The 26,144-nt window shown below is 41.3% G+C and overlaps 3 protein-coding genes across 3 annotated transcripts in view; 1 reads left to right on the top strand and 2 right to left on the bottom strand.

The window, feature by feature from the left end:
• The window catches only part of LOC104940571 (uncharacterized), a 32,260-nt gene extending 14,085 nt beyond the window's left edge, over positions 1–18,175 (bottom strand). Inside the window, exons 1-2 of the mRNA XM_027280861.1 lie at positions 17,973–18,175; positions 17,819–17,879 (exon numbers count right to left, since the gene is read on the bottom strand). The gene's annotated coding sequence lies outside the window, so the exon portion shown is untranslated. The remainder of the gene's footprint in view (positions 1–17,818; positions 17,880–17,972) is intronic.
• Positions 15,978–17,684, bottom strand: LOC113746037 (alpha-2-macroglobulin-P-like). Its single transcript, XM_027280279.1, has 5 exons — positions 17,640–17,684; positions 17,474–17,524; positions 16,534–16,554; positions 16,109–16,274; positions 15,978–16,027 (listed from the first exon to the last, which is right to left on the bottom strand). The coding sequence occupies exons 1-5, from the start codon at positions 17,682–17,684 to the stop codon at positions 15,978–15,980; spliced, it is 333 nt and encodes a 110-aa protein (XP_027136080.1).
• A 5,328-nt stretch (positions 18,176–23,503) lies between the features above and the next one.
• Positions 23,504–26,144, top strand: part of LOC104939770 (murinoglobulin-2-like) — a 13,758-nt gene continuing 11,117 nt past the window's right edge. The window contains 1 exon segment of the mRNA XM_027280276.1: positions 23,504–23,594. Coding sequence (XP_027136077.1) covers positions 23,504–23,594 — 91 coding nt within the window.

Below are 26,144 nucleotides of genomic sequence, written 5' to 3'. Positions count from 1 at the left end.
TCCGTCTGCTTTGGTTGAGCAAAAAGGTTCAATCACATGCTCCTGCTTACAAGTGAGCGAAAGGAGAAAGTGCTGAGATGTCATAATCCGGGATCTGCAAAGAGCAAGCATCTGAAGAGGAAATTAAATTGTTGACCAAAAGGAATCAACTATAGCGGGAGGAGGGAAACAAATTACACCATCTGCTGCTTTTCTCGACAGGACAGTTCTTCAAGGTGGGAGGCCGACTCCACCACTCATCACTCACTGACTTCTTTAAGCATCCAATTGTCATTCCCAAAGAGCACCATATGGAAAGTTAATAATAGCTCAAAACATTAAAAAAGGCAAAACATCAAAGAAAAGGCTTCCACAGAGGCCAGTGGATATGGATTCTAGGACTTGGAGCAGAGCTAGTACCATCATACATCCATCAGTGTTGTGATTTGTCGTAAACTCCAGGAGAGCTGCAGAGGGTCAAAGAATGCGTGACTTACCTGTAGGACCCGCATCTATCCCTCCCCCCCTTTCAATACGTGGGATGGATTGCTTCGGGTCCTTTCACGGAACTACACAGGGAAGAAACCAGCACAAACACTATGGCCTCCCTACTCTTTACCTGCTTTGCTCATGAGCCATTCACTTTGAAATGTTAGCGGATATGTCCACCGACACCTTCATCACGCCCTCCGATGCTTCATTTTTGCTGTTCGCTGTGCAGTTGTCAAATCCAGTTGTGATCAAGTCCACTAATTTTGTGGGTGCTAAGAATTAATTCAAGACCGGCTTTACAAGAGCTTGACCTTTGCAGAGGACTGAGCACATTTCTGCACTTCGTATGAATGCCACCCATTCCCGTATGCAGGAGGTGTAGGGAACGCCAGATAAAGACTGTCAAAAAGCATTCGAGTGTACTTGTCACCTTCTCAAGCAGGACTCAACGCTGCTTCATTGCGGGACTCTATGTACGAAGCCTGGCCATAGTCAACAGTTGACCCCTCACTGTGGATAACTTAAAACTGGCCCCAACAGCCTTGAACCACTCACCCCTACTCATCTGCCTCAAACATGAAGTCCAACACAGCACTCCCTCCACCAGGTCACATTCCCTCGAGAGGACTTTATGGACAAAAGATGGTGTCGGGTCTGACCGGTTCTTAGCAGAACAGTTTTGGAGTAGGTGGAACCAGGAGTGTATCTCTACCCAACATCACACAAAGCAGCACGTCGGCACCACCGAGGGGAGAAATCTAATGGTTGGGATATGTGATGGACAAAAGATGAACTGACACCCAGAGGTGAACTGGAGACTCGCAAGAGTCATCGAGCACTGCCCATTAGTAAGGATTGGCTTGTGAGGGAGTAAAAATCTCAGTAGGAGCTAAGGGACCCTGAGTAAGGAAGTTGAGCGTCTTGCTAACCCTCCATATGGAATGCCCGTGCAAGAAGTTAGTTCCTGCTGGGTGAAGCTCTTCAGCTTTTGGGTCATACGGACCAGTGACATCTTATTGAGAAATTCATAGTCATGTCTCTTAATATTAAAACACTCTAATTTGTGGAGTGTTAGCAAACCCCTTTGTATAACTGTAATGATTTGTGTTAACATGTAATTTCTTTTTATATATATATTTGAACGTTTTGAACGTAATTTTCATTCCGTTTTTATACTAGTGACATTTTAATTTTGAAGGGCACCTTTTTCTATTTCCGGCTTGTGTTGCTATGAGACGGAACACGCCATCGGAAAAGACCGTAAAAGTGTATGTAACAAACTGGAAAATAAGGAACCAAGCGTGTGTTTTAGCAACCCCCCGAGGTAGGCACAAGGTTTGTGTTTAATTAATTTATGATTTGTCGGTAAATTCTATTAACTTTGCCCACCTGTTTAATTGCTTTTAAGATTGAAACGGAAAGAAATTGGTGATTAGTGGAAAAACTTTTGTGATGTTTTTGTTCTCTTTGTTTTATTCGTTCTCAAGTTGGTTTACGGAGCTAATACCTATTGAAAAAACCATCAGTTCGAGTCTATTACATCTTTCAGAGGTATGTACAGCAGATAAAAGCTATATACAGAGGGAGAGAAAACAGTGACAGCAGTGATCAGTGGATGGAAAACAGGAATTGAAACATAAGGACCGGTTTGAAGTGGGGACATCCTCATTTATGTGCATGAATTTATTTAACAAGTGTTTGTTAACTTGTTGGTGCCTGTTCAGAAAGAGACATGGGAAATACACATTACATACAAGTGTCTTTAATAAAATTATTTTAAAATCTACTGGCATCAGTTAACGACGTGAGGACTGAACACTCTCACTCTTCACAGCTGCAAACCCAAAGAAACGCGCTGTTGGTAATTTGTAATTTTCTACATTGCCAGCGATTCTGAAAAAACTTTTTGTGACTGGGGTTAAATGTTTTAGGTTGTTTCAGCATTAAAGACTTTTGTAAGAAAGGTAGTATTTTTCCTAGATTGTTACCTGCAACACAAGGGAAAGTTGTATTTCTGTCTCAGCCTGGTCACCTGAGAGGAAAAAACAGAGCGAAGCAGAAGAGTAGAGTAAGAATGATGTTTAACAGTCTAACACATTAAAAACACGCTCACTTGAATTACCATTCTGATCTCTGTTTCGTTCTTGTACAGCTCGACTAAGGAGCAGTTTGTCAGTGTTGTCTTACTTGTCTTGGTAGTAGTCATAGATCTTGACCACGGGCTGGCTTCAGGTTCTGCACTGGAGCTCCTGTATTGAGCTCTAATCTGTGGTTGCTGTGTATTGTCCTTTGGTAACTGTGGAAGAAAAACAGATGGAAGTGATCAGTATAGAAGAAGAAACCAAGCAAGAGAGCATCAGCTCAATGTAAATTCCTCTCACCCCCTGTAGGTACACGAGAGGACATGTCTTTCCTTTTGTTCAACGCGATCACACAGGTCACCTTTGAGCTGTGACGAACAAGAAATCAGCTGGGTCGTTTTTAAACAACAGATGGGAACAAATATTCCATTCCATTTAGGATTAAGTTACTGTTAATAAACACCCTCTTCAAAGACTCTGGGTTTGGGACAAATCCCAGAGAGCATTTGCGTCCCAGGATCACCATGTTTGTGCTGGTCTCCTTCCCACTCTATCTGAAATTTCAAAACCATAAAAAAATGGATGTTCGCGTTCTTTGTAGTTCTACTGGTTTGTATGGAGAGACACTTTTAATATGAGCCATCAGAAAGGCTTTGTCTACAGTGCAGATATGTTTGACGTCTGGTATTTACTGCAAAGTTGAAAAAATTTCCCATCACCGAAAGAAAGTGACTAAAAGTCCAGGCTGGTTGATACAAAGTATCATTTGTTCACAATTTTCCGTATTCTTCTGTCATTGCTGTAACATGGATCTCGTTGTGATGATTACTTACACGGATGCAATCTTCAGAGAGAGTTTGGGTTCTGTAAGATGTCGTTAGCGCAAGTTGGCCTCTGGTTTGACCTTCACCACTGAAGCTTGTGACCTCAGTTCGAGGAGTGGGATGTTATAGTGACGAGAAATCTGGGAAAGAGGTACACAAGTAAGGTTTAATGTTGATTAAAAGTAAAGTTAGTACTATCCAACAAGGGAGAGCTGCCTTCTGTCTCTTCTTTCTTGTGCCCTGGCAATGGAGCATTGCACTCATTGCTTTAAAGGGCAAATGTTGCTTTTTGAGCATGTTACTTTATGCTGATAAACTTTTCTTATTTATAACTGACCTTTTCTTTAAAACTCCTATTGAATAATATGAGTGTTGTGTTATGTTGTGGATGTATGTTTCACACCAGGTATGTCAAGTTAGTTTTTTTTTTTTTTTTTGTCCTGTCTCCATGTTTTGTCTTGTCATTTCCTGTTTATTTTGAAAACTTAATCTCCTCTTGCTCCAGGCACTGCCCTTCCTCCTGTGCCTCGTCTGATTGTCTTCCCTGATTCCTGATGTGTCACCTGATCCCCCTTACCTCATGTGTGCTTATAGTCTGCATCTCCCTTTGTCCTGTGCCACTGTGGTCTGTCCGTCGTTAAGAGCCACTCGTCATTTTGTTAGTCACAGTCCGAGTCTATTGGTCCCCTTAGAGGGTTTTTTGTTGGTCCTTGCTGTTCTATTTTCATAGCGGTCTACGTTAGTAGGTTAGTTTTTCAAGTCGAGTCCCTTTAGTAGTTGTTTTGTTTTTCTAGCTCAAATTAGTTTTAGGTCATTCAAGTCCTCCCTCTTAGTAGGAGATTGTTTTTGTACTGATTGTAGTTTTTTTTTTTTTTTTTTTCCGTTTTTTTTTTTGTTTAAAGCTGTTTTTATTTTTTTCCCCCCTTTATAAACTCTGTGTGGACTGCAATTTCCCACGCTCGAACTGTCACGTTTTGCTAACAATAAAACCTGGGGATTCACAAGGATATAAGGCCATCCTTAATGACAAGAGAGGGGTTCAAGAGATTGCCAACCGTGGATGTGGTGCGGATTAGTGCAGGGCGTACTCAGACTTAAACTCAGGGAGGCACAGACAATTTTGGGAGACAGCTGGAGAATAAACTCCAGCGGACACAACATGAGGGCTGTGTGTAGTGGCATGCGAACCATCACCGGTTCCAAAGCACGGAGCCTGGCGGGGACGGTGGACCGAGCCAATGAAGTGCCAACCTATTTTCAATAGGTTGATACTGTGCCCTGCCCCCACGCCTCGCTGCTGGCTGCCCAACGACCATACCACCTACCGCCCCTACTCCTCCTACTTAAGACCCCTTGTCTGCCCTCACCACCCTCAATTCACTACCACCTTACTCCACCCTTCCCCCACTGCTCTGCATCCAACTGTCACCTCTACAGTGTCCTTTCCACTGACCCTGGTGAGAAGACGCTGACGAGACTCCATCTCCGGGCCAAAGCTGTGGCCCTGACGGTTGTTCTTCCCAGGGTGCTTAAGCCTGTGCCCCCAGCTGTGTGGAGAGCTAACTGCTTCATGTCTCAGGCCTGAGCATACACCTTCAGCGGGTCCCAGTGTTGTAGAAGACTCCTGCCTCATTCCTGTGCCAAAGACGCCTCGTCCCAGTGGCCCTCAGGGACTTACAGACTAGTGGCCCCATGTCCCACATCATGAAGACCCTAGAGCGGCTCGTCCTGGAGCAGCTAAAAGCTATATCATTTATGATCCACTACAGTTCGCCTACCAGCCCTGCCTGGGAGTTGGGGACTGCATTCATCTACCGCCTGCACAGAGCGACACTCGTCTGGGACAGCGAACACCGAGCACTGGAGACTCATGGTCTTGACTCTCCAGTGCTTTAAACACCATCCGTCCGTCTCTAACTGGGTGAGAAGATTAACTGCAATGCAGGTGGAGGCCCACATCGTGTCCTGGATTGTTGATACTGAGTGCAGACCACAGTATGTACGCCTCTAGAGAACTGTGTGTCTGACAGGGTGGTCAACAACCCTGGGGCGCCACAGGGGCCCTGTCCTCTTTCCCTTCCTCTTCACCTCTTCACCCTCAGGATCTCAACTATTGCACCGCATCTGCCACCTTCGAAGTTGCATGAAATAAATACATTCTCTTGACTAATTCTGGGCGTGTTTGTAGTAATAGTGGTGTTATCTGGGGTTTAAAGTCTATTCCACCAGGATGAGTTTGGCAGACTTGTAAGATGACTCCGGCACTCCTGATGAACTTTGGGAGTGTCTCTAATTCTCTTGGCCACGCGTCAATACATATCCCAGCATAAGACATCAGCTGCTCCTGAACAATTTCTTCCTTCTCCTGACCTCACCATTGACCTTTGACTTCAGCAATTTCTCCACAACAAGTTGGACTCGGGGGGGCAGTGGCTGACTGAAGTAGCGGACACCAAACGTACTAAAATCAGGAGAGTGGTTGATTGTCGTGGGGGCGGAGCTGGACCACCCTGCATTGACCGTGGCGAGAGAAGGATGCTTTTCAGGCTTCAGTCCATATTTGGACAATGTTTCCACATTTCTCTACGCCACCACTGGCTCTGCAGAGGAGCTTCTTCAGCAGGAAGACTCCTCTCACTTAGATGCACACAAGCAAACACAGGAAATCGTTCCTTCTGCGGTCATTTAAACTCTATAACGCCTCCCTCGCGAATCAGACACCACCCCTTCTGTAATCGACACAAACCCGGTCAACACTTTTTGCAGTTGTTGCACATTATTTAAACTGTAAATTTGATCTTTTTTATTATATATATATATATTATATTACTATATATAATATATCTATATATATATATATATTTTGTTCTTAATAGGTAATGTTGTTGTAAAATATTTTGTTTGTTTGTTTGTTAACCTGGAGTCTTCTAACAAAAAATAATTTTCCCCCTGGCTATTATCAAAGTATTTCTGCTTCTGATTAAGATGGTAGGATTTTCTGTTGTAGTTTTCGAGCAACCTCTTTTCCGAGGCCCCTTCTGTTTAACGTTCTCCTTTTGCGATCACTGAATCCTAGCCTGTAGTATGAGTATTAATAGAAAACAGGAAGAGTGCAGTGACTACTGACCTGCATGAAAGCACATGCGGTACCCTTCACCTCCAGGCTGTGTTTTCCTGTCACATCCTTCAGCCGTTCCTCCTGGTAGAGCAGGTTTGTTGTTCTGATTTACATCAACTGTCAGTGGCTACTAGGAACTGGACTGTCACTGTGCTGGAAAACCCTTCGGATCGAACACAGCGTGGAGTCGAGAGCAGAGCCTGAAGAGCCACCACTGTATCCTAAACCACATCAAATAACTAATATCCTTGCATTGATACAAATGGACAACGTTTACTTTTTTTGTTGTTTACAAATGCTTTCATCTGTAAGATATGTCTGAAAAAGACAACTTTTCATTTCAACACAGGGCAGTATACTGTGTATGTGCTATTGTAGTTCATAGGCTATAACCACTCAGCTCTTCTTGATGTGGTTAAATACCAAAATTAAAGAAGAATATTGTCCAGCTCTACGCGTTTGGGCTTCTGTACCTGTTTGGAGGAGCAGCCCCCATAATAGTTCTGCTGTCCTGTGAGCCATCTGACGATGCGGGTGGTGTAGCCCAGGTCTTTCAGAGTGAGATGCACTGAGTTTGGCCAACATCACCATAGGAGCTGATCTCCACAGACAGAGAGGCTGATGTTTCTGTGGCTGTCTGCGACCAGTGAAGCAAACCTCCTACACAACAGGACCAGCAGGCACAAAGTGAGCTTCCATTCACAGTCATGAAGCCAGAGTGACTTCCTCTGAGGATGACCCACCTTGGCCTTATTGAACTGTGGTCTAGGTGCTGCGAAAGATGAGCACGGGTCTCCATGTCTCCTCCAGGGTGAGACGTACGCCCTCAGAGCTGTGGTGTAGGTGTTGTTGCTTAGGTCACTGATGGACTCTTGAGGCCAGGACAGGCTCTTCTTCACCACTGGGACTATAAACAGATTAATAGCCCCCAATACCCTAAATTACATAGTTAAAAGGCTGTTGTGGATATTTGTACTTTTGTTGGCTTTAACTATTTTCACACCATCTTGAAGAGCAATGTGGCTCTCTCCAATTCTAAAACGGTGGTTATTCAACAATAATTAATACAATACATATGATTTTGATATGTAAACTAATGTGGACATATACTTAATGATTTGAATGCATTAAACTGAAGAGTGGTAAACGAAAAAGAGCAACCGATCGCTGCAGGTGAGTCCACTGTTTTTACAAAATTTAAATCAAGGGCCGCTAAATTTAAGAACCTGCAAACTGGGGAAGCGAACCAAAGAAAAAAAATCATTTACCATTCATTAAAGTATAAAAAAACACTTCTTTTGCTTTTGTTCTCCTACCGTCTGGTGTAAAAAAAGAGTTTACAGTTTCAGAAAGCATGAGCTATTTTACTGCAGGAGTCAAACTTACAGACACATTCATCTCCAAGAAGGCAGCATGATGTTAAGCACTGAGATTCACTTCATCGGACACACCACCCTGTGGAGAAGGAAGCCCTCATACAGACATTGATCATCACTGTACCTCTACCTCCAACATTTCAAAAATTATTCAGGCACTGCTTACATTCAGATTGCAAATGGGCGTGCTCTGTTACTGGCATGTTTACTCTGGCCAAACTCCATTTGATCGGACTGGACATTTGCTGCAAATTATGGGTTGGTTGGCATTTATTACTGCGCCCTGAATGACAGGAGTGCTGATCGTGCATGGAATATGAACAGCTTTAACCTTCTTTAGTTTCATTCATATCGCACTTTATAGAAACCTCTAAAGGGACCTTTAGCTTACCTTCATCTGTGTTGAGAGTTTTCCCCCCTGTAGAACACAGCCGTTTTCTTGTTGTTTACTTTCCAGCCCAGTCTAGACCTCTGCACATCTTTTCTGGGTCGTAGATGAAAAGACTGGCTTTGGCAAAAGATCTCAGCCCACAAAAGCAGTCAGCCTTGCGGATATTTAAACAACGTTCGCATGTCTAAATTAAGTGAAGAGGAAGCACTTGGTTTGTGTCATGTCTCTGAAAAATTCACTGAACATAGCACTTCATGCTTAAGGTCATTAGCTAAGATCATTCATGCATTAATTCTTTGTGTTAAGGACATCAGTACATTAGTGGTATTTTCAGTCAAGATACCACAGAAGAGTTATAAAATGAATAAAAGGAAGAATGAATATGAAATCAAAAATTTCCATAACATCGTTCAGTTGAGGTCATATCATCTACACTCAAAACAAAATTTTGGCCAAAATGCCGGACTTATCATTTCCATTACATGGAAAATTTCCATCCATTTTGAATAACATGGTTTTAATATAACATTAACTAAACACTTAATGTGAATCAAGTCATACGTGTATGTACAGTCTAATAAACCCAACAGCGAAAAAATGAATGCAGTATTTTGAAGTTTATTAGTACTGATTACATAATCATTAATTAATTATTTATTACTTGCTTCACATTAAGTTTGATAGTGAATTCATTTGTCCCAAAATAATGTTTTGAGTTGTACCTCTGTTTTCGAGGGGTAAACCTGTATGTCATGGTATGAAATGTAAATTTTGCACACCGCTGACGCTGGTCCATAATGTTCTCCACCAAGTGTTCCCGTCTCCGGTCCAATTGTGCTGTAACACCACTGTCCTGTTTGTAGTTTCAGCTGTTCTCTTCGTTAGCCTGTTTAAACAACAGAAACCTGTTTATTATGACTTAATGATACTGTACACATGTCTCAGATTGTTCAAGGGGAGTGAAGCAAACAAAGGTAGCCCTGGTGGCCTTTGGTTATGTTCCACACAAACACAGATCTTCTGCTTTTATTTTGTTCAACCAGCCACCAGATTGTTACAGCGGGTAAAACTTGACAGATCTGAAGATTTTAAATATCAACAACCAAACAGGGACTCACCACTAGTCAGGAATTTGAGTAGCCTTTCCTGATAGCCGGGGTCAGCTGCTGTGTGGTCTTTCAGGTATTGGAGGATGTAAATGTTGGGGGACAGAAGAGCCATGTTCGCTCACCCACCTCCACATATGGCCTCTGGTGCAGAGCCCATCCAGGTTCTTCAGGGCCGGCCTCAGAATGTCACCTGCCCAAAAAAAACGCTGACTCACTTCATTGCAGGAACACATACACTGAGATGGACTGCAAAAGTCAAAGTGCATGGTTTAATATATATACATGTTGTGATATCTCCAGAAGGATAATCTACAGTTGCACTTATATTACTGAAGCCCTTCATAAGATGGAGGTGGTACGTCTGTTCTGTTAACCTGTCTGTGAATCTGACTGTTTAAAGAAAGGACTAACGGTAGTTTACCGAGGACAGAAATTGAAGCACGGGCAGATCCTTCATCATGTTTCTCAGGTGATTGTATGTTATTTCCTCTGTCAAAGCTTCTCCTGGTACCACGACGGAGAAACAAACATCTTATGAAGACAAACATCAAGCCGAGTCAGTGATAAAACAAAAAAAATGTCTTAATGAATATCATTATGAGAGACAGAATGCCACAAACTCGTTTATAGTTAAAATTATATTGATTGTAGAATTGTCAAGATATGATGTCTTTATCTTGAATGAGTGTATTTACAGGACACATACGGAATTGTTAAAGTGTAGTATTTCCTCTTTTTTTTAAGCAATTTTTTTTTGATAGAGACAGCTTGAAGATAGGAAATGTGGATACATAGATGGGGAATGACATGCGGGAGAAAGGGGCCCACAGGTCGGGCTCGAGCCGGGCCAGCCGCAGCGAGCCTTTCGCATATGGGGCAGCTGTCCTTACCGGCTGAGGCCAAGTCCACCCCAAAAGTGTCATATTCTTAAACGGATTTTGGTGTCCTAGAGTTTTAATTAATTTCAAAACTGCTAATATGTTATTTGTGAATATTTTAACCCACTACAGAAACACCAAGAAACAGCTATGGTATGATAATTAAGGTTTCTGCCCTTGACTGCTCTGTTCGTTATTAATTTGAATTTAATGTTGTGTATTGATTATTTAAAATGTAATCACTTATAAAAAATGTAAGCTGTTTGCTTGCCTTGCACAAAACATGATTACTCATAATGAAATAACTGCTACCTGTACCTAATGAATGTTTCTATTCACCAACTCGACTCCTCCTCCCTTCTGCCCCATCCCTGCTGTCACCCATACTGACCTTTTGACGAGCAGCCCAGTTGTGGGTCTTGTCAGCTAGTCCCTTCAGCCTGAAGAGGGAAGAAAATATGTGTGGAAATGGCAAAAATGCTGGTTCAAAAAGACAAACTTTTCTTTGTCATCTTGTACCAACCTTTACAATGACAGATCGTGTGACCACGTTCAATACGACCTCTGTCTGGCCACTAACACTCTCATTGTCACCTGAAGTTGGATTGCCACAGCCCTTCAGCAAGTCACAGACACATTCAACCACTCATAAAAAGGGTCAACACACACCATGTGGCAATACATAGTGATGGAACAGTCTGGCTGTGCAAAGAGGAACAACAGTTACCCCTCAATGGCATCCTTTACATCTCACCCAAAGTGTGAAAGCCGAATGCTCACCTAAGGCTGAGGGAGCCATGGTCCAGCTCGGGTCTTGCCGCTCATTGCCACAACAGACCGGATGTGTACTGGTCACCAGAAGGGGGTAAGGGTGTACTCTAAGGAGGGTGCTGGAGTCACCCGTGATCTGTTGCATGGCGATACAGAGCAGCTTTTAGCAGCTCAACTCCAAAACCCAACCACTTAAGTTCTGTTGAATCCATGAGTTTAGATTTATTGGCTGTCGGAAAACAACATGTAAAAAGAGATCATCAGAAAAAATATGAAGACTATTCAGGAGTGAATCATCTTAAAGTCTAACAACGGGCTGACGAGTAAGAGACATGCCTGTCTGTGGGAAAAGTATCAGTGTAACACTTTGTTCATGCAAAAAGAAGATTTTGTCAATCCAGTCCCTGCTCCACATACTCAGTCTCCCAGTTTCCGCTTTATGTTTGTTCACGCCCTAAATCACCTGTGTATTTATCCCTTGTTTCCCCTTCCCCAGTGCCAGATTGTCAGTGTTTAACCATGTGTCCTATTTCCACGCGTTTCCCTAGTGTGCTTTTCGGTTTTGACCTTTGCCCTGTTTTTGGACCCTGCCTTTGCCTTACTCCTTTGGATTGTTTGCCGCCTTATCTGACTGAATCTCTGTGCTACAAACCCTGGATTGTAATTAAAGACTGTACCTCCCCTATCTGCCTCCCGAGTCCTGCGTGAGTCCTGTGTCCCGTTGCCTTTAAAGATTGATGGTATAGGTGTTAATCCCACCTCCATCTCTATGTTTTGTCCTGATGTTTATGATTGTTTATTTTTTTGTTCCAGGTTCGTATTCAGAGACCCAGGGCAGACATCCAAACTCCACACAGAAAGGTTCCAGTTTGGGCTGGCAGATCAAACCACAACACGGGTGACAATTAACCAGTGCTCCACGGTGGCCGTCCCAGGGGGGGGCGGCATTAGAATTAGCATGAAGACAATGTCAGGCTAAAACACAAATGACAGTAACAGGTGGTCGGTTTCATAGAGCTTGCAACAAGGCTTTCCCATAGGACAACCAGTGAAGTCTTCAAGTCAACTTTATCTACAGTCATTACATGATGCAGTCTGGACAGGTCGTTGAAGACGGGTGCCTTCAGTTCAAAGTGCTCCCCCCGGATGATGGAGTAGGCAGGCTGAGCTCAGGAAAGAACGGCTGAATACTGTGATCTCTTTGAGGGGCCAAGCAAACGCCTGAGGGGACAAACAGAACGCCTCCGTTCTCCCAGGTTGGTGATTGTGTTCTGGGACAGTGACAGGCACATCCTTGTACCAGACGCTTTAGATCAAACAGATTACACACAAATATATTGAGTGAGTGCGAAAAAACATGGTTACATAACTCAGATTGCTCAAAGAAAAACAGCCTTACTGTGACCTCAAATATGTGTAAAATTATTTCTTGCGATTTCACAAAGTCAGAAACTCAAACTGTTTCGAGACGGCAGGGTAAGTCAAAAGAACTCAATTTAAATGTCTATGGGACCAAAAATGCTTGTCAAAAACTTTACAAACTATTATAAGGTCACCCAACTTCTATCAGGTCCCCATATCCCGGTTCTCAGGAAGAAGAAACTGCGGACGTAACTCGGTGGTGAGGGAGCGGATAATTTCGACACCCCCAACGGACCCTGGGGCACTGTCAAAAGCGCGTTATAGGACGGGTCGTCTGCTAACTAGCTGAAACGAACCAGAGAATATGTGTATAGAACTGAGGGCACGTAATGACACAGACAAATGGTAGTATATGGCACAGTGTTGCCTTCATACGCAAAAATAAAAAAACAAGTCACCCAGGTTCCTGAGAATGATTATCTCTTCTGTGAACTGGACACAGGAAGCACTCGGATCAACACAGTTTCGGTGTTCCATCTCAGCCTGACAGTCTAAAAAGTCCAACAACTACACAGGCATCAACAGTTAAACAACATGAATTAACAAAACAATTCCATTCACTGATTATTAAATAATAAATTATTGTTTTTGGTATGGTACATTGGAAAACTGTATTGGGCTCATCTTTATCACGGGGGTATGGCAGAACTATCTCTTGCCTCACATTCAAGCATTCACTGGATCTTCAACTTCATATGGAATATAAGATATTTCTGCCGACAGCAAAAGTCAATTATCTGGAAAAAAGCTTTATGGTTCAGGCTCTATATAATTTTTGTTTTTTATCAATATATATGACAACATGGAAGTCTTGCTCTCTCTTTTATCATTCAGGTAAAGTATAGCTGTAACAAAACAGTCACTTCGTCTGTAGGTTACTTTGTACAGTGTTACACCACCAAACAGATCAAAACTTTTTCATATGGCATTTTCAATACGAAGATGATTGCAACGGTTTGAAAATAACAAAGATTATGCAGAGGGCCATGTAAATGATATATAATTAACTGTAGTTGATTCCAGCAGTTACCTTGTCAGCATTCGGAAGTCTCACCCAGGCTCTTGATGCGGCCTCTGATCGACAGCGCTCACCACCGAGAGAGAGTCTGGCTGGCGGTATCTGCATGGTGGGTCTCCTCTCCTGTGAACAGCTGAGGATGGAGGAATCAATCCAGTGACACCTGAGAAATAAAAAAAGACACATCACCCCATTTGGTTGTTTATGCGTATAAGGATGAGAACCTATGGCCACCTTCCTCTCACACTCACCTTATGACCAAAACACTTTCTCCAGTGAGAGAAGTCAGCACTGCTGGCGATCCGTCTCACTGGTTGAGGACGCATAAGCCACAACCTGGGACGACTGGTGCTGTTCTCTGCATGACACTTTTCAACTTAAGGACACTCACCTCAGTCATGACAACAACACGATCCGATGTTCACTGGACCATAATCACATGCACAGATCAATAAAATACGTTCATAGATCAGTCGTCATGCTGACTTACAAGGGTTATTTTAAGGTTTTTATTTTATTTTATTTTGCCCACCTAACTTATTTGCACTTCAACTGTTTGAGTCCTGCCATGACAATGGCTCCTGGCATAAGACTGGGGAAATGTGACAGAAAAAAGTACACAAAGAATGAGAATGAGTAAATGTAACAGTGAAACCTAATTTCATTTAAACAAAGATCACAGCACTGTGCTGTTCTGGTGTGTGTTATTGTTCAATTCATTCATATTTATTTCAGTATTTAGGGTTAAAGAGTCATTTCCTGTATCAGTGTCAAGTAGGGTTAGCCACTGACACAGATATCAATGATTTGATATGATATGATTTTCAAAAACACCTTTGCTGTGTCCATATTTCTGAAAGAAACAGGTGACAAGCTGTTAATAGTTCTTCCACCCACTCACCCGCTACATGCCCACAGAGCCTGGGCCTCTCCAACTACATTGTATTGGACAGAGATGTCTGCATCACTGTCACATGGAAGTGGTTTATCCTTCTTCTTCACTTGAAAGGGAGCTGACAGGTTTAACATCCGGAGAGGGGGTTGAGCCAAAGACAATGTGTGATGTCCACTGTCATAGTGTGGAGTTCTATAAGTATCGTAGTCCCATGTGGGTTTATTGGAAACCTGGATTATTTAAAAGAAACATTATTTCCTAGACACAAGACAATTTTGAAAGGTGAGTTTAGTCTTTACTTCCAAAGCAAATGTTTAGCTATAGAACTAATAAACAGTTCCAATATGGCCACTAGTTACTATAGTGGCATCTTGAATGATGAAATTTTGTAGTTTTAGTTCTGCCTCTCTTACGTGGAGCTTGATGTTCCCTTGGGTCAGCTGTGCTAAATGAGAAAGATGCAACACCATTGCTGTCTGTTGTGAGTTCCGTAGCAGGATGTGATGACCACCTTTCACCTTTAAACAGGTACACTGGCATGTCAGGAATGGGGGTGGTGTCATGTAAAAGATGGCTTTAACCTGCGGAAGCAAAACGTTGATCACTAACAATGCACATGGCTCCATTTGCATGAATCACACTGAAGAAGTAAAGACCACATGGACTTACTTTCCTCCCCATTTGATCCTTTGTCATAAATCTGTGGTTGTGTCAATGAAGGACAGCTTTCCAACAACATAGAAATCGAAATCGCTTCCCTTGTGTGTGAAATACCTGTTTCAAGAAGCCTCCTGTTACAACTAGGTGTATTTCATGTTATTAGTATATTCAATAACATAAGATATTATAGGACTTGCCTGTCCCTCCTCCTCTCCACTTTGGTCTTCACATGCAGTGAATCTTCTAAAACCTTTTGGTCAAGTTTTGTGAAAAGTGGACATCTTAAGATAAAAGTGGCACATCCGTTTTTTCCGTCTGTAAAGTTCACTAAAAAAATAAGTCAAATGGAATGAAAAGGTTAATTTCAAACCTTCACATCACATATTTAATTTATCATTCAATGTAACACAGGTCATATATTTTCAGCTATTTTACAACTTCATGTTTTATCAGTATAACATTTCAAGGTTGAAAGTTACACAAGTTATTCAGTTATTCATGGTTTGTTAAAACAAAAGCATGATGACATTTTACCCAAACCACATGATTAAAACAGTTTAGCTCCCGTATTTCAGTATTAGTTAACACAATATATACATAGTGTATTCACACAGGTCTACTTTTATATTCATATAATTTTCAGAATTCACTGTTGCTCGGACAACTGTACCTGCTTTGTCTCCTTGACGCCTGGGGCAGTGATCTCAGGACCTCCCTCTGGATTGTCAGGTGTGACCCTAGATTGGATTATATCGATACTGAGAGGTCTGCACACCTCGACTTCAACGTGCCAGGCACAGACTGTCCGTATGTATACCTTATTAGATGGACATAGAAATCGTGTTGTTGAAAAGAGACATTCACTCACCAAACTGGACCTATTTAGGTGACTTAGAGCGTAATGAGTCAATGAGAAGGTCTTTTACGTACTTTGCACATACTTCAGCTTTGATTTCTTCCTGCTCAATAATACATCATCAGCTGAATTATTTTTACATCAAATTTGGGCAAAACTGTGGACAAAAATGACTGTTAGCATTCTTGCTTCATCAGTGGATTGAAATGGATGATAACAAAAATTAACTATAACTTACCATATTTCTCCACCTTGAAGCTATGATACAGTTTAACTTCACCAATCGACACAATAACCTGGTAACTTCCCTCACGGGCCTCAGAGTTCAAGGAGTAAGACAGCTGCAATATTTTACCGTTGGATGTTTCATTCAACCACTGTCCAATCCTGTTTTGGGCAGAATCCTGTTAAATGAAGTGAAATCAAATTATGACAATACATTCCATACATTCAAATACATACATTTTTTAAACTTGTTTTTAATTTGTTAAAATAAATCAATAAATAAACCTGTACAAATGATTGTAACACTGAATCACAGTCAGACAATATTATATTGGGGTAAGTTTAGTCTGGGTTACACTAAAATGTTGACCTCACAGAAGGCTTAGACTCTGTGTGTCACAAGGTTAATTTGCTGAATTTACATCGATGTCGCCTTACCTCAATTTCAATGATATCGTACTGCAAAGAAAGAAAAGCGATTTGTTAAAAGACAAGTTAGTTTATATTGTGGTCATCACACAGTGTCCTAGTGAGTGCTAAAAAAAAGATTCTCCACAGTATCTGTCATCGTATTTTTTTATTTTGGGAAATTATCACTTCAAATTTCTGCAACAGATGTTACCAAATGAGAAAACTAGAGTTCCAGTTTGACAGATCTATTGCAGCATCAGTACATACAAGTTTACCTAATGGGGCACTGGCTGTTACCATGACCCCGAGCTTCACCACGCAGCAGCACTTGATTAGAAACACAACTCTGATTAAACAACGCATATGTCAATCACCCATTCCAGTGAGTTTATTATGTAACTGACTCATACATGATGTGTATATTGTGTTGTCACTAAATGTAGTTTATAAGTAAAATTAGAGACATCCTGATTTCAACCTGAGTGCTTAAATATTAGTTGTCAACAGTAGTTAACCAAATGTCACTAAATATTGATTTTAAAAATGTTTCTGACACACTGAAAGAACAGACATAACCAATGAGTCTGACACAGTACTCCAGAGTTCCACTACGAAACACTTAATCCAGAGTTCTAATGTTGAAGTTCCTGATTCAAAACTGTATTATATGCGAAATTGTCATGAGAAGATCAGCTGGTGAAGAGTCTGCACATTGTTAAAGTTGTTGGGATTATGGAAAGACCCTGTTTGTACGTGGTGGTAACATAGTGTACTCGGCTGAGCTCTAACACCAGCTGCAGAGATCACATAACCCTCAGGTTTTATTTTGAATACCATTCAATACAGGTTACTCACAAATTTAACAGCTGCTGCTGTTGTTAATTTTGTGATCCATTAAATCAGACCTATCTTTGGATCAGCTCAGGACACCTCTAAATGAGATCTAAAAGACAGTCCAAACACTCACCAGCTGATGACAGTCTGAACTTTGTGTCCCTTGTGATGACTCTGAAGTGCACTGAGAGAAATGTGAGGAACGCCTACATATCATCTAAAATAACTGCTTTTCATCGAAAGGTGTATTGTGTCAGACAAGCTAAACCACTTAAACATGCTAAACGTCCAAGTCTAACAGAATTTTTGAGGTTTTTACCATTTTCTTCATAAGAGAACGACATTTGAACAGCAATACGTCTGTCAACAATAGACTTCCACACAGTTTTCTATCATACACAGACAACAAAAACTGTGTCACTGTTGGCGCAATGCCACAGCCGTTTACTAATGAGCAGTCTCCTGGCTGATAACGTACCTTTGAAACCGGTGCTGTGGTGAAGTGCTGGCTTTTCTCTCTTCCCGCGGTTCACCCTCTCCTTCAAAGAGACCATAAATGAATAAACTGACAAAGCCTTCAGACTAACTTTAAGCTCAATTTGAACGTTGTCTCTGTTGCGTTTTTCTCTCACCGTGTTTAATAGTCCTCGCTTATTCAATTCAAGCTCTGCCGTCTTTAAAGGACCGTGCGAAAACAGAGTGTGTCACCTTGATCCGGACGCCCCGCTGTCTGATGCCGCTCTGAGGGAAGATGAGTGACGGGCGGACAGTAAGAAGTGCTCGCGTGCTGTGATCCTCGTGAAGGAGGAGGAGAGGGGAGGGCGCGCGCTTCCACACAGACTACACGGAAGTGAAAATGAGTTTACCAAACGAAACTGCTGTTTGTTTAATTTTCAATAATACATATATTTATATGTAAATGCCCTGTCATGTGACTCAAGTCTGGCGTGCATATTTCACTTCCATTTTCAGAACAGTGCTTGACAAAAAAACAACATATTTTTGACCATTTTTTATTAACTCATCTTAAAGAAATCTGGAAATGTGTTTATGAGTTAACCCTTTCATACTTTCACCCTTTCGCCACTCTTGGCGTCAAACTAATGAAGTGAAAAAGATGGTAAAATAAATTCCTGTACCACTCCCACTAATGACTTTTTGTCATTTAGAATTAATTGCTTACATTTATTTTAAAGAGATTTTTTCCCCCTCTTTCCTCGGCTCTGCCACCAGAGGGCGCAAACGAGCTGAGGAGAAAAAGGCTAAAAGTTTTATTAAAACATTTATTGAGCCATAAGTGTTCCAAATATTTCTTTAAATCACGTTGGTAGTGATTGATTTTATATTTTCTCAAACATTATCATGTGCGTTTTCAAAATCTCTCTCGCGAAGCATGTTTACATTCTTTATGTAGGATGGTATAGTAAACTTCCCCTAAAGGCTATCAACAGTCAGAAATAATATAATATAATAATAATACAATGTGAGTTTGACTTTTTTTAAAAGCATATCTAGTATTCTGCGTTTTAATCTTTTTTTGCAGTTGCTTTGAGGATCATTTAGCATAGACGTAAAGCTCTACTGGCTTCACCAACAGGGTCAGACCGTTTAAGTCTCACTCCTTACTCCTTACTCTGTAGTATCTCAGTAAACCAGTTTATGGTAATATAATGGCATACTCAAGGCTTTGAAATGGTTGGTCACAAACCAATGGGTAACATCACGATATGTTTACCGCTGGCTCTGACTCATTTCAGGAGAAGACAGCATACAGGCATGAAAATCACCATGTGGTGCTCACACAAACAACACCACAAAAACCAAGAAACCAGACTCTGGGGGACCCTATAAATGGGGGACTGTGTGGAAAAGGTTGCCACCACCTCCATATTCCTGGGAACCCACATCTCTAGGGAGCTTGCTTGGTCTGCAAACACCTCTGTTCTTTTTAAGAAGGCATAGCAGAACCTGCATGTCCTGAGAATGCTCTGAAAAAACTGGTGGCCCACCGTTCCTCCCTTCAGAGCGTGCTGTTATCACCACCATGCAGAAAATCACTGCCTGCCCTTTGCCCTCCCTGGAAGACCTGGAAGAACCTCTCTAACTCCTGAGACCAAAAAATTAAATCTAAAGGATTCTTTTCATCATGGTCAACACCTGTTTGACCTGCTACCCTCTGGCAGGTGCTGCAGGGCCATCAAAGCACGGACCACCAAAGTTAAGAAGAGTTTATTCCCCTGAGCCATAAGAACAACTCCAACAAGCCAGATGACATTGCATTTATTGAACTATTTGATTTATTACTCTAGAACCTGTACTGTTTGAGGTTGTCTCTTCTATTCTGTGATGAGTTGTATGACTCAGTTGGGTCTGCACTGCAGTGTTCTGGTGGATGGTGGTGGGTGGGTGTGTCATGATATGAAGGTGCATGTTACTATGATGTAACAGGCCGGTGATCTTGTACCAATTTGAAATATTGATTTATCTGTGAAGCTCATTATTCCATATCATGACACATTATAATATCTCTTAGTCTTTGTCCAACAGTGGTTAAACTCTGTCTGACTTTGATCATAAAACCATAAACAACCATAAAGCCAGTGTAACGAAGAGGACTTCGTTCCCTGGAGCTTGAGATGGAGTTGGGGGAACATTGCACCATGCACTTTAACCAAGTTACATGCACTTTAAGAATTGCACAGGCACTTTTGTAAAGCAGTGGCACTTTATTGGGTTTTCACACTTTGCACATGACATATTTGCACATTTGATATACATATAGATATTGGATATTCATAATGGAATGTTTTTACATTCATTGTCCTTTTAAATCTTATTGGTGCTGGTTGGTTCTGTGATGGCCACATGGTTCCACCTGCAAAAGAGGGACATAAGATTTGGTATGCATTATTTTTTTTTTTTATTGAATGCAAAAGTGACATAATATGATTAATCTAATATATGTGTGCAATTGTGTGTTAATTTATTGGGAATAGTAAAGTGTGTGTGAAATGGTACTCACCAGTCTCCTTTGTCTCCAGGGTGTTTGGGCAAAAGGCTCCCCCAGGGAATGGACCAAACACGGACCAATAAAAGACCCGTCTGACACTCTACAATCCTGCCTTGGTGTTCTTTTGGCTGTATGCTCCAGCCGTAATTGTGGTCCACCTAACAGCCAGTCACTGAAAAGTCAAGTGGCGGGCACATACAGTACATTATGGTAAATTATCACTGGGTTGTACATATGTGAACACCATATACATGTGCACATGTCACTATAAGGCTGCATCAAGCTATAAATCACTGTGCATCGTTTTTCACGTAGCACAGGGTGACAACTGAGTCATTGTTGTTGTTTTTCTCTCTTCATCACATGGTGCTTCATGAGGTAACAACTCAATTCTCAACAGTACAGAACAGAGGCACTCATTGATTAACTTTCTCCACACCAACCACCAAACAAACTAAATACTGAAGTTTCATTTGTTAGGTGGCCATAAACTCATTTCAAAATGAACACGCATTACTCTGTATCTGCTGCATGCATAAATACTATAAATACTACTTAATTGTTTGCTACCACATTTGTCTTGCCCCTCATGCAGTTTAAATTAAATTATGATTACAGATACATTTTGTCCAGCTTGGTGTATTTTTCTGAGAAACTGGATATACAGAGTCAGAAAGTTAACATCTTTTGGTGATTTGGAATATACCAAGTCTGTGTTGTATTTTGTTTAGTTTTTAAGGCTTGTCTTATGTAGAGCGACATGATTAGCAGGCTAAGAATAGCGTACCCCCTTTAAAAGCAGGGCCTTTTGTCAAAAACTATATTGTTGTTATATGAGTGACTCACAACTTTGCAAAAAAGTAAGAAGACTGAACTATAGTGAAGTTCAGTACTTGGGTGGTGTGCCAATGATAGCAAGCCCATGCCCTATAGTGCATAAAACATGTTCAAGCCTTGATAGTCTGGTTGTTCAAGTCACTGAAGTGCATACCGAGCTCAAAAATGAATTAGTACAAAGGAGATATTATCAGTAACTGTTCAAAGGATACAGTCAGACTTTTTGTACGTTGAAGAGCTCATACCCGTAAAAACCTGAACCTCTCCTTTCACATGTTTTAGCAGCCAAAAAAGGTTATTACTATTGACTTACTCAGGTATGATCGTGGTATTGTTTATGATTGTTTATTTTTTGTTCCAGGTTAGTTATTCAGAGACCACAGGGAGAACATCCAAACTCCACACAGAAAGGTTCCAGTTGGCTGGCAGATTCAAACCCACAACACGGTGACAATGCTAACCAGTGCTCACCACGGTGCCGTCACAGGCAGCAGCATTAGAATTAGCATGAAGACAATGTCAGGCTCAAACCACAAATGACAGTAACAGGATGGTCGGTTTCATAGAGCTTGAAACAAGGCTTTCCCATAGACAACCAGTGAAGTATTCAAGTCAACTTTATCTACAGTCATTACCATGATGCAGCTGGACAGGTAGTTGAAGACGGTTGCCTTCAGTTCAAAGTGCTCCCCCCGGATGATGGAGTAGGGCAGGCTGAGCTCGAGGAAAGAACGGCTGGAAGACTGTGATCTCTTTAGAGGGCTCAAGCCAAAGCCTGAGGGGACAAACAGAAAGCCTCCGTGCTCCCAGGTGGTGATTGTGTCTGGGACAGTGTGACAGCACATCCTTCTAAGACGCTCTAGATCAAACAGATACACACAAATATATTGAGTGAGCTGGAAAAACATGGTTACATAACTCAGATTGCTCAAAGAAAAACAGACTTACTGTGACCTCAAATATGTGTAAATTATTTCTTGCGATTTCACAAAGTCAGAAACTCAAAACGTTTCGAGACGGCAGGAAGTCAAAAAGAACTTCAATTTAAATGTTCTATGGGACCAAAAATGCTGTCAAAAACTTAAAACTAGTTATAAAGCTCACCCAACTGTCTATCAGGTCCCATAGGCCGCCGTCTCGGGAAGAAACTGCGGACTGTAACTACTTGGTGGAGGAGGAGCAGGATAATGTCCGACACCCCAACAGGACCCTGGTGCAGCTGTCAAAAGCTATAGGACTGTGTCCTCTCTAAACATACTGAAAAGTAACCAGAGATATTTTATTAGAATCGATGAGGGCCAGTAATGACACAACAAAGGTAGATATTGAGCAAGTGTTTGCTTCATAGCAGCAAAAATAAAAAAACAAGTCACCCAGTTTCCTTGAGAATTGATATTCTCTTCTTTTGAAACATTGACACAATGAAGGATCTAGAGAGGCTCGAGTCGATCAACAGTTTGTTTGCACATGAGCATTCAGCCTACATTCTAAATAATCCACAACAACGGCAATCAAAAGTTAACAACATGAATTGAAAACAACATTCTATTCAATTCATAGAATATTTAAATAATAAATTTATGTTTTGTGGTTGTACCTTGAAAAACTGTATGGGATAGACATCTTCATTCACGGGGGTTATGGAGCAGAACTATCTCTCTTGCCTCGACATTCAAGCAGTCAACTGGATCGTCGTCAACTTCATGATGGAATAATAAGATATTTCTCCTGACAGCAACAAGTGAGAAGCAATTATCTGGAAAAGAACGTTATGGTTCAAGGGGTCTATAATTTGTTTTTTTTTAGAAAATAATAAGAACAAACAGGAAGTCTTGCTCCCTCTTTTATCATTCAGGTTTAACAAAAAAAGGGTTAATACTGTCAAAAAAAACAGTCACGTAGGTCGTCTGTAAGGTGTACTTGTACAGTGTTGTACACCACAAACACTGATCAAAAGACTTTTTTCATATGGCATTGTTCAATACAGAATGATTGCAAGCTGGATTGAAAATAACAGTAGATAGTATGCAGAGTGCATGTAAATGATAATAACATTAACTGTAGTTGATTCACAGCAGTTTACCGAGTACCTAATTTGTTCAGCATTCGAGAGTCTCCCAGGCTCTTGATGGGACCTCTGATCGACAGCGCTCACAAAGGGCCGCTAGAGGAGAGTCTGGCGGGCGTTGTCATCGCATGGTGGTCTCCTCTCCGGGAACAGCTGAGGATGGAGAGAACAACCCGTGACACCATGAAAATAAAAAAAGACACATCACACAACCTTCTGTGTTTATTGGTTATAAGAGATGAGAACCTATGGCCGAAACCTTCCTCTCACACCACCCTTATGACCAAACATTTCTCAGTGGAGAAGTCCAGGCACTGCTGGCGATCACAGTCTCCAATGGTGAGGACGACATAAGCCACACCTGGACTACTGGTGCTGTTCTCTGCAGACACTTTTCAACTTCAGACAAACCTCACCCTCAGTCCACTGCAAAACAAACGATCCGATGTTACTGGACAGTAATCCATTCACAGATCACAATAAAAAGCGCGTTCAGAGATCAGCGATCATGCTGACTTAAAGGGTTATTTTAAGTGTTTTTATTTTATTTTATTTTGCCCACCTAACTTATCTTTGCACTTCCAAGACTGTTTGAGTCCTTGCATGACGATGGCTCTCTGGATAAGACTGGGGGAAATGTGACAGAGAAAAGTACACAAAGATGAGAATGAGTAAATGTAACAGTGAAATCCTATTTCATTTAAACAACAGATCACAGCACTGTTGCTGTTCTGGTGTGTGGTTATTTGTTCAATTCATTTCATATTTATTTCAGTATTTAGGGTAAAGAGTCATTTTCCGTGTTGCATGTCAAGTAGGGTTAGCCCACTATGAACAGATATCAATGATCGTTGATATATATGATTTTCAAAAACAAACACCTTTGCATGTGTCCATATTTCTGAAAGAAAAGGTGACAAGCTGTTAAATAGTTCTTCCACCACTCACCCGCTAATGCCACCCACAGAGCCCTGGGCCTACTCCAAACTACAGTTGTATTGGGACAGAGATGTTGCATCACTGTCACATGGAAGTGGTTTTATTCCTTCTTCTTCACTTGAAAGGGACTGACAAGGTTTTAACATCCGGAGAGGGAGGTTGACAAAGACAATGGTGTGATGTCACTGTCATAGTGGTGGAGTTCTAATAAGTATCGTAGTCCCATGTGGGGTTATTGGAAACCTGGATATTTATAAAGAAAACATTATTTCCTAGGACACAAGACAAGAATTTTTGAAAGTTGAGTTTAGTCTTTTACTTCCAAAGGCAAATGTTTAGGCTATAGAACTAATAAAACAGTTCCATATAGGCCACTAGTTACTATAGTGGCATCTTGAATGTATGAAAGTTTGTAGTTTTAGTTCTGCCTCTCTTACGTGGAGCTTGAATGTTCCCCATGCGGTCAGCTGTGCTAAATGAGAAGATGCAACCACCTTGCTTTACTGTGTGGTGAGTTCCGTAGAGGATGTTGATGACCAACCCTTTACCTTTAAACAGGTACCACTGGCATGTCAAGGGAATGGGGGGGTGGTTCATGGTAAAAGATGGCTTTAAAAAACCTGCGGGGGGAAAAAGAAAAGCAAAACGTTGATGGGGTTGGTTGTGTGTTTGTGTTGTGTTGTGACGTAACGACATGCGACATGGACTTCCATTTTGCATGAATCACATGAAGAAAGTAAGAGACCGACATGGGACGTTACTTTCTCGTGTCCCCCGATTTGATCCTTTGTCATGGAAAGTCTGTTGTGTGTGTCAATGAAGGACATGGTTTCCACACAACATACCAGAAAAAGATGCGAAATCTGTCTTACGCCTTGTGTGTGAAATACCTGCTTTCAAGAAGCACTCTGTTACAAGCTAGGGTGTAGTTTCATGTTATTATATGATTCAAGTAACATAGATATTAGTAGGGACTTGGGTGCCTGGTCCCCGTCCGTCCTTCCATTTGGGGTGTCTTCACACATGCAGTGAATCTTCTAAAACCTTTTGGTCAAGTTTTGTGAAAAGTGGACATCTTAAGATAAAAGTGGCACAGGGTGACCGGGTTTTTTTTGAGTTCCTCCGTCTGTAAAGTTCACTAAAAAAATAACCTCAATAGAATGAAAGAAGGTTAATTTCAAACCTTACAATCAATTTTAATGTAAATATATCATGCACATGTATTAACAGGTTCACAGATATTTTCCAGCTATTTTACCAACTTTCATGGTTTTATCAGTATTAACATTTCAAGCGTTGAAAGTTAGAACAACAAAGTGTAATATCAGTTATTCATGGTTGTTTAAAACAAAAAGCAAGGATGACATATGTTGGACGGCCAAACACATGATTATAAACAGTTTAGCGTCGTCGTGATTTCAGTATTAGTTATAACAAACTATATAATAAGTGTATTCACACAGTCTACTGTTTAATATTCATTATAATTTCAAAGAATTACAACTGTTGCTCGAGGAACAACTGTTACCTGCTTTGTCTCCCTGACGCCATGGGGGGCAGTGATCTCGAGGACGCATCCCTCTGGATTGTTCAGGTGTGACCCTGAGATTGGTTTATAGCAATAGGACTGAAGAGGTCCTGACAACACCCTCGACTAGTGCACAGTGCCGGAGGGGCACGAGAACTGTCCGCGTAGGGATACCTTAATTAGATGACATAAGAAAAATCGTTGTTGTGGGTGGAAAAAGGAGAAATACATCACGATAGTCACGTCAACCAAACCGGACGCGTAAGATGTTATCGGGTAGTGACTTAAGAGAGCGTAATGAGTCAATGAGAGAAGGTCTGGTTACGTACTTTTTGCTCTTTGCACATACTGTCAGCCTTTTGAATTTCTTCCTGGCTGGCAATAAATAAAAAGTGAAAGAAAAAAAAGAAAAATGAGGAGAA

Source organism: Larimichthys crocea, chromosome VII (assembly GCF_000972845.2).
Source record: "Larimichthys crocea isolate SSNF chromosome VII, L_crocea_2.0, whole genome shotgun sequence".
NCBI classification, from domain to species: Eukaryota; Metazoa; Chordata; class Actinopteri; family Sciaenidae; genus Larimichthys; species Larimichthys crocea.
Note: the sequence above shows the minus strand (reverse complement) of the source record. Positions and strands in the feature narration are given on the sequence as shown.

Coding starts and splice junctions, on each gene's coding strand:
- LOC113746037 (XM_027280279.1), bottom strand. CDS start 17,684: ATGTCGTTCTCTTATGAAGAAAATGGTAAAAACCTCAAAAATTCT. Junction 17,525..17,639: donor GTAAAAACCTCAAAAATTCT/GTTAGACTTGGA, acceptor CATTTCTCTCAG/TGCACTTCAGAGTCATCACA. Junction 16,275..16,533: donor ACGATATCATTGAAATTGAG/GTAAGGCGACAT, acceptor TTCATTTAACAG/GATTCTGCCCAAAACAGGAT.